This window comes from Paroedura picta, chromosome 14 (assembly GCF_049243985.1).
Source record: "Paroedura picta isolate Pp20150507F chromosome 14, Ppicta_v3.0, whole genome shotgun sequence".
Lineage (NCBI taxonomy): Eukaryota > Metazoa > Chordata > Lepidosauria > Squamata > Gekkonidae > Paroedura > Paroedura picta.
In genome coordinates this window covers 40913426-40932833 of record NC_135382.1, presented here as the reverse complement: position 1 = coordinate 40932833, position 19408 = coordinate 40913426, and the positions used below count along the sequence as shown (strand labels likewise).

At 44.6% G+C, this 19408-nt stretch overlaps 1 protein-coding gene across 8 annotated transcripts in view; it reads right to left on the bottom strand.

The window, feature by feature from the left end:
• NFAT5 (nuclear factor of activated T cells 5) overlaps positions 1–19408 on the bottom strand; it is a 44637-nt gene that overhangs the window by 16368 nt on the left and 8861 nt on the right. For 2 of the 8 annotated variants that reach the window (XM_077310447.1, XM_077310448.1), the window contains exons 2-6: positions 17900–18025; positions 7890–8475; positions 3425–3617; positions 2391–2581; positions 393–565 (exon numbers count right to left, since the gene is read on the bottom strand). In XM_077310447.1, coding sequence (XP_077166562.1) covers positions 393–565; positions 2391–2581; positions 3425–3617; positions 7890–8475; positions 17900–18025 — 1269 coding nt within the window. The other 6 variants (XM_077310449.1, XM_077310451.1, XM_077310452.1 and 3 more) reach the window with 6 other exon arrangements.

Genomic DNA, 19408 nt, shown 5'->3' with positions numbered 1-19408 from the left:
GTTATACACCGTTGGCCACCTTGGTGGGCCTGGTAAGGCAGGATACAGATTCTGTAAATAAATAATATTGCAGGGAAAGAAAACACAGCAATTAGAGTACAAGCTGAAGGGAAGGAGGGGAGGGGGTGTTTATACATTTGATTTTGGGTGTACAGTACACAAAAATTCCTTTCCAGCAGGTGATGAGCACAGAGCCTAAGAGTCATTTCTCAGAGCCTTCTTGTAAGACCAAAAACTGACAGCCTTTCTTTTTTAAAGGCATCTGAGAGATCCATGCAGTTCTGCATTGAATGGCTCTGGTTTGCCTGTTCTATTACCTCAAACTTTGTTACTGGATGAAACTGAAAGGCCAAACAGCAGAGTTTCTCTTGGAGGCAGATATTGCTACTCACTGCACAGAATTGGGGAGGACGGTGTCTGCAGGGTCAGAGTGGAGCCATCCTTCCTGAGGATGTTGACACGGAACACCAGTCTCGCTCGAGTGCTTTTCTTCTTGGAGCCCACAATGCCTATTCGGGCTTCAACATCAGCATTCCTCAGTTTCAGGATTCCTACACAGTCAACCCTGGAGCAATGGAAGAACGGTGTTATGAACCCTCTGCTTGCCTTGCCAAGGCACAGACAGAAGCAAACTTCCTATTTGTCCTGCCAAAGTCTTGCTGTTTGAACAATGAGCCAGAGTCGTTGCCACAAAAACAATCAGAACAGCCACAAAACGTGACCTGGTCTCTGTGGGTTGCAACAGCTACAACCAGGCAGACAGCTTTCATTATGAAGAAAAAAGCCCTGCTGCTCTCAGAAACACTGGCTGGCCCTGGGCACTTCAATCTTTGCCAGCAGTCTGCCAGAGGAGGGAGGGGGAGATGGCCATCCCATATTTTGGCCATTGGCCATTGTAGATAGAATGAACATTTAGAGCACTGACCTTTTGGAAGCTGCAAACCCAGACTTGGCCTAGTTCTAAATTACACCTTCCAGTGGAAGTCAGCTGTCCTGCCCCCCCCTTCTCAAGTGCCCCCTGAAATGCTGGTCCTGGGGGAGAGGGAGAAGGTGGAAACTGCCCCTTCCCTCCACAGGCTGGATCAAACTCACTGGCTGCCACAAACTGAAGGGACAGATCCAATTTAACCTGACGGCAGGTGGAAGAGGGAAAGCCACTATGGCAATACAGTGCTCCTCCCTCCCTGCAGCGATCAATCATGGTCCCAGGATGGCTTTGCATCTCCCAGACGCCTGGAGCAAATGCAAGATGCAGTGAATACCCCACAGTGTCTACAAGGTTTAGTCATCAAGGGTCAGACTCTCATTAGCAATCCAACTTCTCAACTGACATATTTCCTTAGCATCCACTGCAGATATTCTGGATCCTTCTCCGCCTTCCTCTCACCCACAGATATGTGCAGAGTTCAAGTATGTGCATCTCGTAATGCAGAGAGAAGGAAGGTAGCTACAGAGACACAGGAAACTCAGGGGTGCTCTGTCTCTTACACTCCCCAAGCACTACAAAATGTTTCCCTTCCAGGAAAAGAGATCTAGGCAAAGTGGTCCTGTTAGCCTGACCAGAGCCAATGGGACCTCTCTTCCATCATACAAGAATTTAGAAGCACTCAATGAAGCTGATGAGCAATAGACACAGACAAAAGGAAATACTGTTTTACATCTAGCAAGCAATTAAATTTTGGGAACCACAGCCAATTGAGTGGGTGATGGCTACAAGCAAAGATGGCTTCAATAGAGGGTTAGACAGCTTAATTGGGAAAAGGTCCATCATTGGCTACTAACCATGGTGAGTAAATGCAACCTCCATATACAGAGGCAGTCTACCTCTGAATCCCAGTGCTTGGCACATCAGGGAGGACCTTGGCCTCTGTGTTGTTCGGCTCTCCAGGGCAACTGGTCCACTGTTACGTGAAACAGACCACTGGTCTCAACCAGCAGGGCTCGTCTTATGTTCTTACATATCGCCAAGGAAAGATCACATTCTCTTCAGTACATGGCTAATCTGTTTATTTCCGCATCCTCTCTACTGGCTACTTCTCCGATGGAACTGCTAGGGAGGAGCTTAAAGATGCCCATTTTCCACACGTCCACCAAGCTGGACAAAAGCGGGGCCACCACTCATGTGTGTGCGGAATCAGAGATTGGGAGGGGGCCATACGGTGCATTCAGTCCAGCCCCCTGCTCAAGCACAAAAGAAATGAGGCAACTCTTGTTCACATGCAGAATCAGTTTCAGGAAAAGCTTTCAAATTTCATTATTTAGGTATGTTCAAGATCCGTCAGATGTATGTGTTTATCAAGTGCCTCACCTGACATAGTACCAACTAGACTTTTCAAAACAGGGAGCATCTGCAGAATGCAGACAAATAATAATCCGAGAGTATGACTTACGCCAGGGTCATGTTGTTGCTTGGATCCAGGCCCACCTCAATGACAGTGGTGCCCTCGATGTCCACTTCTTTGCAAGGTGTGGTGTTTCGACCCATTACTCTGCAAGCCTGATAGAACCCATGAGGCTTCACCCGGCCAGAGTCGTTTCCTACAAACACCTGAAGGGTCACTGCCTCGTTGTGCCCTTCCAGCTGGGAGAAGAGAGGAGGCAAGCAAGAGTGAGGGGGAAGGGCAAGAAGCACATCAGCAAAACGCTGGTTACTCTGGGGACACTTAGGAACTTATGAGGCCTGTAAGATGGTAGTGAAGGTCGCAAAGAGAGAATTTTTCGTGACTTCCATTTCATCTGAAAGTTATTGGGGGTGATGATTCAGTCCTTGAAGGACATACAAACGGTAGGCAATTGGCAGTTAGCTGTGAGACATTTGCGAGTCATCTTATATGCCACTTTTCTCTCCCCGAAGGAGGCTCAAAGCGGCTTACAGTCACCTTCCCTTTCCTCTCCCTACGACACCCTGTGAGGTGGGTAAGGATAAGAGATCCCTGATATACCTGCTTGGTCTGAACAGTTTTATCAGTGCTGTGGGGAGCCCAAGGTCACCCAGCTGGCTGCATGTGGGGGAATGCAGAATTGTATCTGGGGTGTGTGTGTGTGTGTGGTTTCTCTGTGCATTCATTGCAGTGCTGCATGACGACAGCACCAATAGGTCTATATTTAACACCTTCCACCGGCAAGAAAGACTTCTCTGTCTTGCTCCGAGAGACAGCCAGTTCTCTGCCATACTCCAAACAACAAAACAGCCACATCCTTGGAAACATGGAACTGTGTACACAAGTCCTAGTTCTGTGCCATTTGAAACTCAGAGTGGAAATAGCACAATTAGAGGCCAGATCTCTGCAGGAGGGAAAGGCAGGGGCATCCTCTGCTTTATCTCTGCAAGCCAGACTCTGCCACAGGAAGGGCCATACTGACAGCTCCCCCTAAACAGCAGACTGTTTTTGCCTCTGTCCCCTCCCCTCCCTGTTTGCCATACCTTTACAGTGGGGAACCCTTGCTGTGTTCCGTCTTTCACTGAGCCCCGGCTGCCCTCAGTCAGGTAGCGAGCCCGGTGCTGGGTCTCCGGCTGCACCAGTATCTTCAGCTCCTTGCCCTCGCTTTTCGAAGGGAACTGACCACATAACATAGGGCTTTTCTTCCCTCCAGTTGCTTTGGCTGCTTCTGATGTTCTGAGGAGTCAAAACAAACCATTGGTCGTGTTACCAGAGGCATTCCTTCAGAGACAGTAAGAGCCCAAAGGGCAGGGCATGAAGATGCGGCTGTCACTGAGGTGCCCATTTAATCACAGAACAGCACCCTGTGGGGGACAGGGAACAGTCCGGGTTCCCACATCCTGACCATATCAGAAAGGAGGTCATCCTGCACATCTAAGACAATAAAGAGGGGGTTTGTGTGTGTGTGGGGGGGGGTGTTGAAGCGAGAAGCACACAGCTACACAGCCAACAATGCTAATAAAAGCCCACCCAACTGAGAGGTGTAGCTACCTCCAAGCTACCTGAACTTTTCAGCTTCTCCTGAACTGTGACAAGCTGAAGCAAATCCTGGTCACTGGATAGTTGCTATTTCAAACATTTCCTGGACATCATCTTCAAAAAATACTACATTATCGAAATATCTACTGCTAATCAAAACTCTGTTTATTTATGAGACTTGAACCCTCATAAACTAAGATGTCCTAAACATCTGAAATGGATACAGGTGAGCCACAAGAGAAACACTTCTCGAACCTGTCCATGTTCAACTGGGACAAGGCTTCTCCCACTGGGGCCTGTGAGCAACTGCTTCTCCTGGTCAAAGATGTTGCATATCTTCTGAGAGTCATGACGTTTTTCTTCTACAGGCTAGGCACACTCCAGCAAAGCTAAATCCATTTTAGACTCCCTGAAGTCAGAATTAAATTTGCTTAACTTTTATTGGATCATGTTCTCCTTTTCCCTTTAAAATCAATGTTATTTATAAAGGGGTGGAGGGGCCATTTACATCCCCAGCTGAAAAACAACACTCAGGATTTCACTGCATCAGTTCAGGTAGAATCATCCATTTTTATCCCTTCAGCCTGGCCTAATCAAAAACCCTTCCTGGATGTAAGCAAAGCCCATTCCAAGTGGCATCCCACATGAAACGGGCAGCTCTGGTGCCAAGAGGAAAGGTAGCTTCACTGTTGCCCTTGCCATGGGTCACATTTAGGGAGTCTCTGGGGAAGGAGGCTGACTGACTGGTTTCCAGGCCCCTCTCTGCAGCTGGTGTGGTGCTCTCACAAAGGCTCTCCAGAGAGGCAGCAGACACATTGTCTAAGCAAACCTGAATAATAATGCCTGGAAGTGACACTATACAATCAATTCTAGAATTAGACCTTAAGTAAAGAAGCCCTCCACAATATGATCTTCTCTGGAGATTCTAAGGAATCCAGAAAATAACCGATCGGTATTGCACTCCAGCTATGGCTCATTAGAATTTTAATCAGCCAGTTAGGCCATACATGCCTAAGAGGTTGCCAAGGCAGTGCTATTCAGACACGGAGAGCACTAGGGGGGACCGCCACAAGCTGATGTCCATGAGACAGGATGTTTGGCCATCCACACCCCAGGCCAGGCTTGTGCCCCAAGGGACAATTTTCTTCTTGCTCTTTTGGAGGCACACTCAAAATCAGGACATGGGCATGGGAAGCCTAAGCCAATTCTCATGATCAGGCACCACCAAGCCAGGGGTCTTATGGGTCTACAATGGGAGCCAAAGGGGCTAATGAACAGACCAACAGGAAAAGGAATTGAAAAAATGAAGACTGGTGTCTTCATAGCTGTTTCCAGCATCGTACCCTGTTACAGATGGCCTCGTCAGCAGATCTGTAGAAGAAAGACTAAACTCCAGCAACTACCCGAGGGCCCTGCCAGTTTTCGGGGCCCTATTGCTGCCTGTATCAATGCACCACACTATCTAATACTTGAGACTTCACAACACACACATTCAATATCTTCCAGCTGCTTAAAGGCTCTGCAAAAAAAAAATCAAACCTTTGCTACCAATTTTTTTTTTTGCAAGTTCTACATGAACTGTATTGGTGCCTTCTTGAAGGCAAAGCATGTTTCAGGACTTGATCTGTCCTCAGACTCCACATGCAGCACTGGAATACCTCTGAGCAACCCCATGCAGCCTTGCCTTGCAGGCTTGCCCACGAATACACACTGAAGGGAAGACAGATTTGACAAGGGACGATTGTTTGATATGTACAGCCTACACTGGATAAAAAACCAAACATAGCAGCAGCTGCAGAAAAAGCTGCTTCTAAAGAGGATTTTGGCCAGCTCTTGCATTTGTGGACAGGAATCTATCAAACTTCATGAGCAATTAAGCTGCTAACTAAAAACCAGCCAGCTGCCCAGCCGAGGCACAGAATCACAGGACTCATTTTCCTAGCTTGCAATTTAGGCTCTCTCTGGCTTCAGTGCAACAACAGCTTCTCTGTGCAATCTTCTGTAGTAATAATACTAATAATACTAATTCAATACTAGGATTCTACACCTTCATTCATGGACTTAAAATTTGATTACTGCATCAGAACAGCAATTCTCCGTTTCCTAGAAGAAGTTGCTAGAAGCATGTTGTGTGTGTGGACTTTCCGCCAGACATCTCTAAAGGCTTCTGGCCAAGTCTGCTGCCCCTCTTCAGGCTCTGTTTACTAGGACCCCCAGAATCAAGTCTCCAGCAGACAGAGATGGATGTTCTCAACTAGGTATTATGCACCTTGTGCCTTTGAGAGTTGCATGTTCAGTGTTATTTACAACTATATACCATTTATCTCAGGCCTAAATGAAACATGGCGACTCAACTGGCTAGCTCAAGCATGCATCCCCTTGGTGATAGACAACTAGGCTTGGAGACCCAGGCTGAAATAGAAAAGCCCCAGAGTGTATCGGGTAGACCTTGAGCAAGTCTTTGTCTCTCGGCCATACAGCAGCTGCTGCAATTGCAGTGCCCTTGTGAAGGGGTGGGAAGACTTTGCAAACAAAACACCTTAATCTAGCACTGAATTCCAGCAGCCAGTTTGTTGGCCTGTGCTACCTGGCACTAAAGTGAAGTGATTATACAGCTTTCAGAGACTCCTGGGAGAGATGGCATACAGCCCTAGCCCTCACAAATGGAGCTTGCTGCCTGCAAGAATTCGCATCCTCTAAATGCTACCCAGTTTTCCTAGCTGATTTTGGATAAAAGTTTGGCAATGCTTGCTGATTTAGGAATCTGCCAGACAAGCAAAACACCTTTACTGAATTCTCATTTTGTCTTCACAGAGTCGTCAGCTGTGCCTGGGGGAACGGATACCAGAAAACTGGGTTGAGCTGGGAGTAAAAGGCTACCCCACCCTCCTAGCCAAAAACATCATTTGGCAGCATCAGGAAAGACACGGTGAACCACCATCTTTCCCAAACCGTTTACTATTCACCAACCCAAGGATAAAGGTCAGAACATTTAAAATAGAGAGAGAACATGTAAAGGAAGCCTGCCAACCTGGCTCTGAGGCCCACGAACAACAGGAGTGTATGTTTGTGGGCCGTGGCTTAGACCCAAAGATTTTGCTGGGCAAGCAGGAGACATTTCTGCTCGTACAGTGTTCTTTGTGCAGTGACCCACAGGTGCAGCCTCCCCAAGGGCACTGGAAGTCTCTAGAACCAGTTTGGGGGGCTGCAAATGAGGGAAAGGGGGAAACAACACACATACAGAGAAGCAACTTTTGTTTATGCCGTGGGATCATCTTTGATTCAAACCATTATCTGTAAACTGAGATGCACTTACGTGAAGAGTGTGAAGTGGGAGAGATGAGGAACCACCACCCAGGCATCACCACAAACGACACACACACACATGCACACAACCGAGAAGCACACAGCGAAATAGGATTAGAGGTTTATTTTTGAAAAAATCAAATACAGAACTGAAGTGACATGGAACACAAATTTGGTCCAGTATATCTTAACATTTTAGTAAGTGTTAATATAACAAGATCAAAATCAGCTGTCTTTAATTGATGGAGCAAGTGAAACAGAAGGAGGCGAAGCGCAGACTTAGATCCTCACAAACAGCCTTGTTTGGAACTGTTGAGGAAGACACAGATGAGCCGATCTCAGCTTCAGGGATTATGTTTTTAACAAGGTTTTTAGTGAAAACCTTCCTATTCACTAGCCAGGTTCCAAAGGGAAGTGGCTAGACAACTGATCCAGGACTTGTTAGTTCAATGGCTGCTAAAGTGGCTCACTCTTATGCCACATAAGTGTACCTTGAATTTTTGCATAAGAAACCACAGGACTTATTAAGTGCCCACATCAGCTCTCCCACACTTCTGAGAGAAAACCTGAGCTGAACACTAGAAAAAAGTCAAGGTAATGTTTCTAGGTTTGTTTTTTTCAAAATAACATATGTTGATAGAACTTAAAAAGGCAGATACCAACCCATTTCCTGCTTTCAGGTTGCTTTTGCTGTCCGTGCTGAGCTGAGAAAGGACATAGTGAGGCGCTTTGGCACTGTCAGCATCAAAGATATCCATGGTCGATTCTTCACAATCTCGGCGTTTGATCCCCGGCCTCTGCTTTGGATTTCGTTTTCGTGATTTACGTGGCACCTCAGTGTTATCATTGTAGGAACTGGTGCTCATGTTACTGAAGTTGGAGGGGGAATCCTCCATCCACATGCTGCAGCTCTGCTCAGACTCCAGTGGGCCCCCCTCATCCTGGCAGGACATCCGGCTGTTGTCCAGCAAGTCTTCTGGTGGTGGCGAGATGTACAAGACCGTGTGTCTCTTCGGTGTGGCCTGTTGCTGCTGCGGCTGCTGCTGCTGCTGCTGCTGCTGGGCTGTGTTATGGGTTAACTGGTTGTCACTTACCGCTCGGTTACTTACCCCCATGGCTGAGGAGCAGCTCTCCACTTGCATAGCTTTGCTGTCAGTGACTGAGGTAGAGTAAATGGTGGGACTGGAAGAGGTGGCAAAGGAGCTGCAAGCACCGCCCATGGAGGAAGAAGAGGGAGCTGAAGAAGCATCTGCGGTGTACAATTCAGAAGTAAATACAGGGCACATTTCCAACTGTGCTGGCTACAGCAGTCCCTTTGAAATAATGTGATTGGTCAGCTGATTTTTTCCCCAAAATGAACGTTTGAAATTTGGCTAGTTTGAAATTTAAACACTTTAAGCAATACAAGGCTTCAGCAACAAAAAAAGTATTCGGGAAGTGTCCAAAAGCACTTCCATTTCCATAAGTATGTGTGGCCATCAGGCGTTTTAACGTTTCCTTTAAGTCATAAAAAGGCTGCAAGCAAACAAGGGCACTTTTATTGCCTCAGCAGGACTGAGTACGTTCAAGCCATTTTTATCCAAATCCCCAACACAAGATGGAGAATGCTTGTAGGCCACATTCAGCGCCAATCATTCAGCATTTGGAATTTCTGAAAAAGATGGGACTGTGCTTAGCCACAAAATATTAAAATAAGTTTCTAACCTATGAAGCAGAGAACTACAGGTCATTTTTAATGCAGACACTCCCTGCTTCAGAGGCAAATCCTGGAATAAAAATATGAGAAAATAAATGAGAAAAGAGCTGCTGATTATTCCAGATATCAATTATTAAATGAGAAATAAAATATAAAACTAACGTAACCGTAACAAAATGGAACTGGTACCAATCATTATTTACGTCCTTTGTACCTCAGATTTTAATCAGAGCATGTCCAACACTTAAAGGTAAGAGGTGATGTGATGTGCCTCCTTCTAGGAACGTGTTGGGCTCCTGAAAGCCACGGTGAGCAGCCCATGCCTCAGTAAAGTGAGACTCTGCCTGAGAGCAAACTGGAACAGCTGAGAAGGAGAGCTGTCCAGAATGACAGCTGTGAGCATTTCTTAAAAACAGTGCACACAAGAAGGGAACTTAGGTACAAAAGATAAAGGTTTAACCATCCACTAAGCCTTCGAGAAACAGCTCCAATTTAAGCAGGCTGTAGACTTCCTGCCACACTTTGGATTTGTCCCGGAACACAGATGCAAAAATGGCATCAATGGGTTAACGTGATATTCACCTACCCTTGAATCATGCACTAACTAGCAGCATCTGCTGAAGGAAAAGAGGTATTGCAACACTTCTGTGGAAGAAGAATCCTGATGGTGACATTAATTCTGGAGTTTAAAACTTCAATTCTTTATTCTGGCCAATGGTTGCAGATTTTGTTTGTTTTTCTAAATAGACTGGATGGGTATGTTCATCTTACCCACTGGTATATTAGCTGAGTTAAAGTGTTAACATTGCAGTAAGAAACCCAGACCAAGATCAAAGCAGACTAGTCTTCGGTTTAGGTTTAGTTGCAAAAGTTTCAGAAGAAAATTTATCAGTAAGTTCAGAACAAGCATGTTGTCCCACAACCCATATCCAACCAATCTCTGAAATCATCTGGAGCTATTGAGTGATACCAGTTCCATTTTCCGAGTCTGTTCCTCATAATGCAGTGGCTGAAACTGGAAGATTCAGTCACTCAAAACTGCATTTTATTTTTTAAAAATACACTTTTCAAGTCCTTTTTGTATTCATGCATTAATGCAGTGCTTTAGAATAAAATCTGCTTATTTCAGTGACTATATAGAATTGCCGATTTGCAGCCACTTTGAATTGAACAGATTGCTACCCAACATTTGGTTTAGTTAAAGCAGTATTTTCATCCTGTTTGTAAATTCCCACCCACTCTGAAACACCAGGATGCAGCTTGCACCTCCTAGGTGTTTGCAGCTTTCTTCCTGCATGCTGGATAGTTTCCCCAGGACATGCATTACACCGAGGCTATGCAGTGGGCTTCCCCTCTCTGGGATCAGTCCACCCAAACAACCACCCATGCAGAACATCATCATCTTTGGATTTCTGTCCCAGACAAAGATGATCACAAAGTGGCCATGCAAACTAGGAGATGGTCCTGTCTCCAGGCAAGGTGCAAAGAGCTCATCCACTGAGCCTGGGACTATCCCACTATTCTGGCCAAAGTGTCCTTCGGCAAAGAGAGCCACTTAAACATTGTGTTGGCAAAGAAGCAACCATGCATCCATCCCAAGTGGAGAGATTCACAGCAGCCCATACTGGTGGATATGCCCAGCTGGAAGCATTGACAGGGAAATGTCCTATCCAAAAAGCCAACGACTGCTTTGACTAAATAAAATTATGAGGAACACACATACCCTCCTCCAAGTGGAATTCCATCTAAGGTGGTTGCATGAGGAATTTAGAAAGAATGATGCTTCTCCTCTTACACAAGTCATCAGGGCCCTGCTCTTTTATTACCAGACCTTAGCAACAGTTCTACAGATCACAAGCAAGGCAGATCAGGGCCACCTAAACAAGTGCTTGGCTGATTCAACAGTCACAACAGTGCCAAGTCAAGACACTTGAGGTTTTGGATGCTTAAAGTGCAGTTTAGCTAAACCAGATGAGAAAGGGAAAGCATACCCAAGAGCTGCCTTGTCCTAATGTTGCGGCTAAAGCCAGGTGGCAAACTTCCTCCTCTTGAGACCAAAAGGGGCTCTGAGATGAATTAAACAATTTGGATGCAATGTGTACTAAGCATGATCTTGAAGAGCTTAAAATGTAATGGCTTGCCCTTAGCTGATCTTGCAGTGAAATGAAGCCGTCTCAGCCCAACCCTAAAAATACATTCTAAATTGGCCCAAAGAAAGATTCAGAAAAATTTAGAAGGCAACTGTCACCTTCCCTTCCCCCACCTGCTGGGCAGTCTTATCTTGAATAACGCCGTCTTCCCACTAAGCTTGCCCCCTTTCACTCTAGGCTGGAAGTAAATTCTATAGGACTCCAGAGATGACTCAAGAAGCACTAGCTCAGTATTGTGGGATGGCTGTTTAATTTCACTGCACTTTGTGAAGGGCAGGATTAAACACTAGTAAGGACTGGCTTACTCTTAAAAGTTGTTCTGTACATAAAGACATTAAATTGCCTTCAACTGAGCCAGACCCCTGCTCTGCCTGGCAGGGACTGACTCTGCCCACCTCCTATTTTGTCACTTTTGAACTGGAGATGCTGCAGACTGAACCTGGGACATCTTGCATGCAGGGTGGATGCTCTCCTGTTAAGCCATGGCCCTTCCCTGCTTTAGAACTGGAACCACATCCCAATAGTGTTTTAGGGGCCTCCTGGAGCATAGCAGCAAAACCACAAGGCAGGATATCTGTGCATTTTTAATTAATTAATGTGAGATCTAAGAGAGACTACAATTGGAAGGAAAAGCCCTGTGAGATTCAATACCTCTCCACATGCCAAGGTGATAATGGTGCACCCCAAGCTTAGCCTTACTGACACCTGCCTGATCCGTTTCAGTTCTCTAGCTTAGGAATTGACGGCCCCAAAACTGAGCTGCACAGGACAAAGCCAGGGCCACCCGCTCCTCCGTGCAGCAGGGCATGGCGTGCCAGAGTTTACCTTCCTTGGCAAGGCCGCCAGCCGAAGTGTGTGCTCACAACCCGTCAACAGGGGCAGAGGCAGCTTTGAACTTCAACGGCCTTTCCCTTATATAGGGCAGCAAAGTGGAATTCTTCATAGCCTTTCTTTTTCCCTCCTCTGAACTGGAATCAAGAGCTGACAAAAATTAACTGCTCAAGTTATTAGCTAAATTGACCCTAGCCTCTCAAGGATGTAAAATGCCAAGATCATACATAAGCCCTTTGAAAATCCTGCCTTCCATTCACTAACTGCTAGCCTGAAACAGATATTTTTAGGCAAAGGCTGAAGGAAGCCGAGTCCACCAGGGTCACAAAAAGTCTTCAACTGCAAGCACCGCCCGGAGACCAGTTTTCAGTCTCATATTGAGAAGGTATCTGGCGCCTCCCTTCTAGCCTGGACACTACCCACAGTGGACAGTCCTAGAGCAACGGCCTGAGGTGCCTGTCAGGGGTCTGAGTATTTATACGCCAGCAGTGACTAGGCACAAGCAGCCAAATGGCAGATCTGCTGCTTTCCAGGACCCTAGCATGCGTGTGGTGCTGTTCAAGAAAGAGAACAAAACAAAAAATTAAAATTTATGAGCATTCAATAACAAAGGGATTCTGAGAGGCCCCACCCCTGGACCGGCACTGGCATCACTTCTGACACTTGGCTAAAGCTGCTTCCAGTATTCCCTAAAGCTTCTGTGGGATCCGTGGACACAGAGAGGCAGTTCTGAAGTGAGCCATGGTCAAAGGCAAATGTGTAAACCAAGATGTACAAAGTGGCTGCAAACCTGCTTTCAACACCTTACATGCCAGCTTGGGCTCTCTATTTTTCTTCAGCTTCATTTATTGATGTAAAGTCAAAGGCTTTACAAGAGTTTAACTTCAATCAGTCAATCTGCTATTTAGAAATAAAAAAAATAAAAGGAAAAAGACTTAAGAAGTCTGAAAACGAGACCGACCTACACCCTGGGTGAGACTGGATGGGCTAAGTGTCTCTGGCACTATTTGTCTTCACTACTGACAGACACTGTCACACAACCCACCACTCGGTGCCTGCCTCTGAAGGGCGGAGCTAGAATGCAAGTTAAGTGTATTAATAGAGAAAACAACTGGCATCCCAGCACATGTCATCAAGCAATCCAATTTACTTCACAAATTCAAGACACATTCAAAGTAGGTTGGTTACTTACATTAAGTCCCCAAAACCCCCTTAGGTCCACATGCCAAAAACAAGTCACATTTAAAAGAATAAGTGCAGGATTCAGCCTGCTTTGGCAGACAGAAAATCCAACACTTCAGCAGCCATATTTACAGATGCACACGTGGTTATTTCTTACCTGGAATTTTTGCTCGATGTCTCGTGTTCACCAATTCTGATGACAAGGCCTGCCTCAAGAATGACTATCTGCCGCAGCCAATTAGCAAGCTGGAATTCTGGATCCGCACCCCAACTGCTTTCCAGATAGAAAGCAGTTGAGTTCTGCAGTGGTATCTTGACTGAGACCTGTTTCTCAGGCCCACTCACCTACTTAAAATTGCTATCCTGAGTTCTGAAGCTGGTAAGAAACATGTCCATTTGCAAACTATCACACAAAAGCTTAATCAGCAAAAACACCCCCACTCTTCTTCTGTGAGGAGAGACGGGCAGCTAACATCCAAAGTCATCCTAGCAGCAGCTCCTACAAGAAATGTGTTTGGTTTACGGGTTTTAGGAAATTTAAATTTGTCAGTAAGAAAAAAAGAGATGGTAAGTTATACTAGATTTTAAAAATGTACACTAACAAATAAGAAGTCATTTTACACTGAATCTGGGAGACAGAAAGAGCAGGTAAAAGTTGTTCCAGGTGCAACCATTCTGTCAGGTGCGCACCAACTTAGATAAAAGAAGCCTTTCCTAAGACAATCGTTACAGGGGAGGGGGGGCTGTCTGAAGTCACTAAGCACCAACTTCTTCTGGGCTTGCCTCTCTGGCTAATGCAGGCCCAAGACTAACACCTGGAATACTCCGCACTGCGTCAACATACAAGAGAGGTGGCTATACCTCCAGCCTGTGTTCCCAAGCACAAAACACGCCTTTCCATTTCCTGCAAACACCGTGCTTTATTCTTTGCATTCTCAGTTATCTTTGTTAATTTACTTGCCATTTGTTCATTCAGAAGAATATGAAAGTATCAAAATAATCTCAGTTCTCGTTTGGCAGCAAGAGCTAAACTAAGTTCAAGACCTCATTAACAGTTTTATCTTTGAAATATTTTCCCAAACAAAGGAAGATGAAAAGGCACCAGCTCTTAAAGAGATAATCCAAGGAAGGGAAACCATATCTCAGTTCTTGTAAGTAGAAACCCATTTCAATGTCTTATATTCAGTGTCCAAAAAGATACTTATCCGTAACATGACAGAAATGAGTATTTCTGATTAGGAGACTTTCACAGTAGCTGCTAAAATAAGCAAGCAGATTATGAAATAAATTTTACTTCACAAGAAATCTAAAAAAATTAAAGCTGCACCTAACCAAACCAAACTGAGCATACTGAAGTAAACTATCTTTGGCCTTTCCTCCACCTTCCAAAGTTATGGCCTCTCTTTAAAGAAAGATGTGCACAACATGTTTAAGAGTTCTGCTGCCATAAAGTTTTACACCCAACAGTGAAATATTTGTGTGGCAAATTGGAGGAAGTCACACACTCTTTCATAGCATTTTCTCACCCTCCTTGCCTCTCCTATAGAACAGTTCACAACTCAGGGACACAAAACACAGAGGCATCTGAACTCTTGCGCCTTTCAGAAAGAGACTGATCCCACATGGGAAAAGCGCTTCAAACATAAAAATGTTTCCTGTAGGCATGCCCTCTCCCACCCAGTAGGCACTTTTTATTCTTCCCCTGAAATAAGCAGAGGGCTCTCTGGAAATTTCAGATTGCTAGTTGGCTGGTCTGCAAAGAAACCCACTGTCTGAATGGATGAACATGAAACACACCTTTAATGTGAAAATAATCAAATGTGCTCTTGAACGGCAATTGCCAAGACTCCATTGTAAATTTTTAGATTGATCTGCAAATCAGAAGCCAAACACTAATTGCTGAACTAGCAGTCTGTTCCTGCAGGCCCTCATACCTGAAACCAGCCAATCCTGTTCCTCCAGAAATCTGAAGTTAACTGCAGCACACCTTTTTATAACCTGTGTATGTGTGTCCCAAAACCTCAGATCAAAGCCCTGAGACAGACTTGGGGCAATCTGATTTGCAGCCCGTGGCTAGGGAAGCAGAGAACACACGAAGTTAAGTTACAAATGAGGAAAGACTGGCATCAGTAAAGGCAGCTGTATCAGGGAGCTTAAAGAAGGGAGGGAGATCTTTATGTTGCACTGGACACCGAACACCCTGTAGCTATTCAGCCCATTTTTTAAAAGATGAATTTGGGTTCCTGCTATCATCTGAAGGACTCATTTCAAGTTAAGCCAGCTCACCACAACAGGTTTACACAAAACAAATCAGGAGACTTGTTTTCAGGACACACAGGAACATACTCCCACAACTCTGGATTGTCCAAGGTCACCTTCCCTCCCCAGCCATTTGACACTGTGAGCAGCTAAAATCTTTTTTGTTTGCCTAAAAGAAGCAGCGAGAGAGACAGAGAGAGACTGACACTTGGCCACTGACTGAAAACGATTCTGTCTCCGAGTCCCCACCCCAGGCGACCCCAGGAGAATGTAACCAAGCAGGTTATTTCTCTGAAAGACACAGCCAGGCAGGCAGAACAGCTCTGTACCAAGACAGTGAGTCCACTCCAGGGTCAATGGCACCAAGAGAAGAGAAGCTTCCCCGCACTTTCCACTTCAGCCTCAAGGCAAGAGTCCGGTGGAGCAAGCCATCTACAGAGCTCTAGGCAACCAGTTTACCGAGCCTGGAAACAGCACATGGCTGGGCACACTCAGAAATGTGAACACACATACACCCCGGAAGACATAATCAGGAGGATGGGATGCGTGGTATTCTGGCCAGTCAATGAAGGTCACCCTGGTTTCCAGAACTCAGGGGGTTCCTGCTATGAGTCAGCCACTAGCCAGGGACCACACTACCCCTGCTGGTGCCTTTGGCGTCACTTGTACAGAAGAAGTACGCACATTATGGCCCAGGTCTTTCCCCCTCCCCCGCTGGGAGGCTCTCTCTGTTCCTGTGGTTATTTCAGGGTATGCCCTCCACATCCTCATGTTAGATCACGGCTGCTGAGACAAGACAGAGGCATCATCATGCTGGTCCTCCAAGTGGACCTACGAGGCTGCATCTAAATGAAGTCCTTTATGAAGGCTGCAATATGTTTCAGCAGCCTCATGCACGGGACAATTCCCTCCACTGCCCTTTTTGTGGGGAGGCAAAATTTCTACTGAAGCCATTTGAATGTCAGGTTCTGGGCAAACAAGGCACTGCTCTTGGAGTCATCTTATGATCTCACTCTGTACATTTTCAGTCATTTCTTTCTGCATACTCTTTGTAGCACGTTAATGTTAACTTTGCAGTTTTCCGGTCACTATAGTGAGGCAACTGACCCCTGCTGAAAACACATGAAGTAAGACTCTTCTGTGGCCAGGCCCAGGCCTGCCTTCAGCCACACAAACGGAAAGACCAAGGCCTCTCAGTTCTTCTTTCTAGTGAATGTTGCTGGGATGGGAAGATGAACTGTATGTTACCAGTTCGTAAACTTTACATGACACAAATCATGGCAATCCAAGAATTATTTTGTGATGGAGTCTTTAAAGATGAGCTAAAGAAATATTTATGCAATATTGCTATGATGAAGAAAATTTGCTACCCAAAATGAATGCTGTCCCGAAAATCCCTTTGGATTCTATTAATATGGTCTTTAATCTAAACACTCTTCTGGTTCGAAGGCTACTTTCCCCCCATTTTAAGTGAATTTGGCGTGTTCAGTTTTTGAAAGGAAGTGGATTGACTGTCAGACAATTAAAGCTGCCCAGAAGTAACAGACATTCAGTTCTCCTTATCAAGACCTCAAATGTGTAAAAATAACATCAAAATACATGTCAATACACTCTATCTGTGGATTTAAAGTGTTGTTCATTTTCCAAAAATTCATTTAAATGAAGTAGATTTTAAGTGTAAAAAAACTGATGCTGTTTCAGATCTTCCATAATACACAATTAAATCCACAGATTTCATTAGGAAAAATATTAAAATACATCAACATTGAGCAGTGCTGCAAAGTTTCTGTGCCACATTTAAATCTGGTTGCTTTTTCACAGAAGCCCTTTCTAAACCACTCAGTTCACCTACTCTGCTAGAAAAATCTGACGGGTATGGGGTCATTCCCCCCCCCCCGCATATAAATCTAATAAAAAGAAGACAGCAGCTTTCCAGATGTACAGATGTACACCCAATGTTGACAAGAACTCTGTCAACTGGCCAAGTCAGGTTAGCAGTAACAAAAGCTGCCCACACTTTTAAAGAAGCGTGGGGAGATTTATAAAAACCCACAATACTCTGAAAAGGAGACCTTTCAAACAAATGTGTGAAACAGTGCATTGCTCAAGGCATTGCTTAGTCTTTGGATTCAATTCAGCATAGAGCTTGTAAATTTAGTTGACATCAATTTTCCCTTGATGTGCTATTTATTACATAAGCAACGAAGAGATCATACAATAATGTGGCTTAGCCACAAAATCTTTGCAGAGGGAGAAACACTACTTGTCATTGCAGAACAGCACAAAACCATAAACTCAGAACATTGTTGCACATTTGAGGACTAAGACACCATATCTAGGGCAAAAATGTGCCAAAAGCAGAACAGAATATAAAGATACTACGTTTGTTAGTACTATGCACTTTACTACAAAGGTTTAAGGCGGAGCATGTGACACTTCATCTGCCTCTAATCTCTTTCTTGTGATTTTTAAGACTGCAAACTTTTCCAGCACTGCTCATGTTGTCAATATTAATGTGCACTAAAAACATAATGTGATTAAAGGGAAGTACTTACCAGCAGCAACTACACCTGGAGGAGGCGAACCAGCCTCACCACCACTTGTTTGACTCATGGATGCTACCGAGAGTTCTCTGGAGGGCGGTAACTGCAACTCTTTGGGGAGAAGGTCATAGACAGATTCTGAAAGGAAAAAAGGGAAAATACGTTTAAGGCCAGAAACCAGGCGTCCATATTTTAGAAATACAGAACATCATGCAAGGGATTTCACACATCTCTGGTTAGTGAAATCCAGGGGGAAAAAGACAGCTTACCCACCGCCTGCAAAACAAGTTCACACCTCTGCATGGCAGATAAGAATACACAGAGAATCAGGCTGTTGGGAAATGTGTCAGGAGAAAACTAAACCAAGCTATCTGTATCCTTAAAAATGTTATAAGCCCCTCTCTACTATGTCGATCATTCAAATAATCATCCAGTCCAACGTGCTCAGAAAGGCTCTGGACATGTTTCTTGAACAGTATTGTCCAAATGCAAACCAGGTTCTGTGACAGAGGTATGCCTGTAGGAGAAGGGTCTCCACCTTTCAAAGAATGGTTAGATTACTGGAAATTTGTTTAAAATATTATAACAAAAATATACCCAACAAAAAATCAACAAATACCAAGTTGCAACTTGGGAGTGTGGGATAAGAATGCCAGAGATTTTGACACAATGAAATAAAACACTTTATTTAAATAAGGTTTATTTTTTAAATGTATGTATCAATGTTAAATGATTTTTCAAATGGCATCTACAATATAAACATGATCGACAAATAACGATACATTTTATCTATGGCCCATTATCAAAGACACTAAATTCAAGATTGAAAACAACAAGCCAGGGAAAACATCTGACGGCTAAAACGAAGTGCCATGAATATAACAACAGGCCAAGTATGACACATGCTGCTCTTTGGCTTTCTATCTCCCCAGGTAAGAGAATTCAGGAGATGTTACTGCATCTCAGCAGGATTACCCATCCAACTATCCTGAGTAATCTTATAGCTCTATTTTTGCCCTCTGCAGTATTTTCATTTCTTTGATCAGGTCCAGCTCAAAAGGGAGTCAAAGTCAGGCACTTGCCAGCATTTGGAAGATAAAGAACCCACTGCAACAACAGCAACACACACCTCACTTTACACTCAAAATGCAGCTCAAGAGAACTCTTTATGAGCACATTCCCACGCCACTTCCAGTTCAAGGAGGTTTGTCCAGCACTCTGGCACCTACTTGGGATCCTAGAGCTAAACTATATGAGTGTTTCCTGAAAGAAACTGTTAGGCTCAATACGTCCTGATCTGTTCTTCTGGAGAATTCTGAGCATTTACAAACGACAGAATAGTGAGTTCTACTGTGCAATGAGTTACTCCCAAACAAGTGCCACAGTAGTCCAGAAGGTAAACAACAATTATTGTTAGTGGTCTTCTCTCTGATTTTGGTGTTATGCCTGACTGTATGTTTTCATTGAATTATTGTATGTATGATTTATTTTTAATGTTGAAATGTTTGATGTTTGCTACCC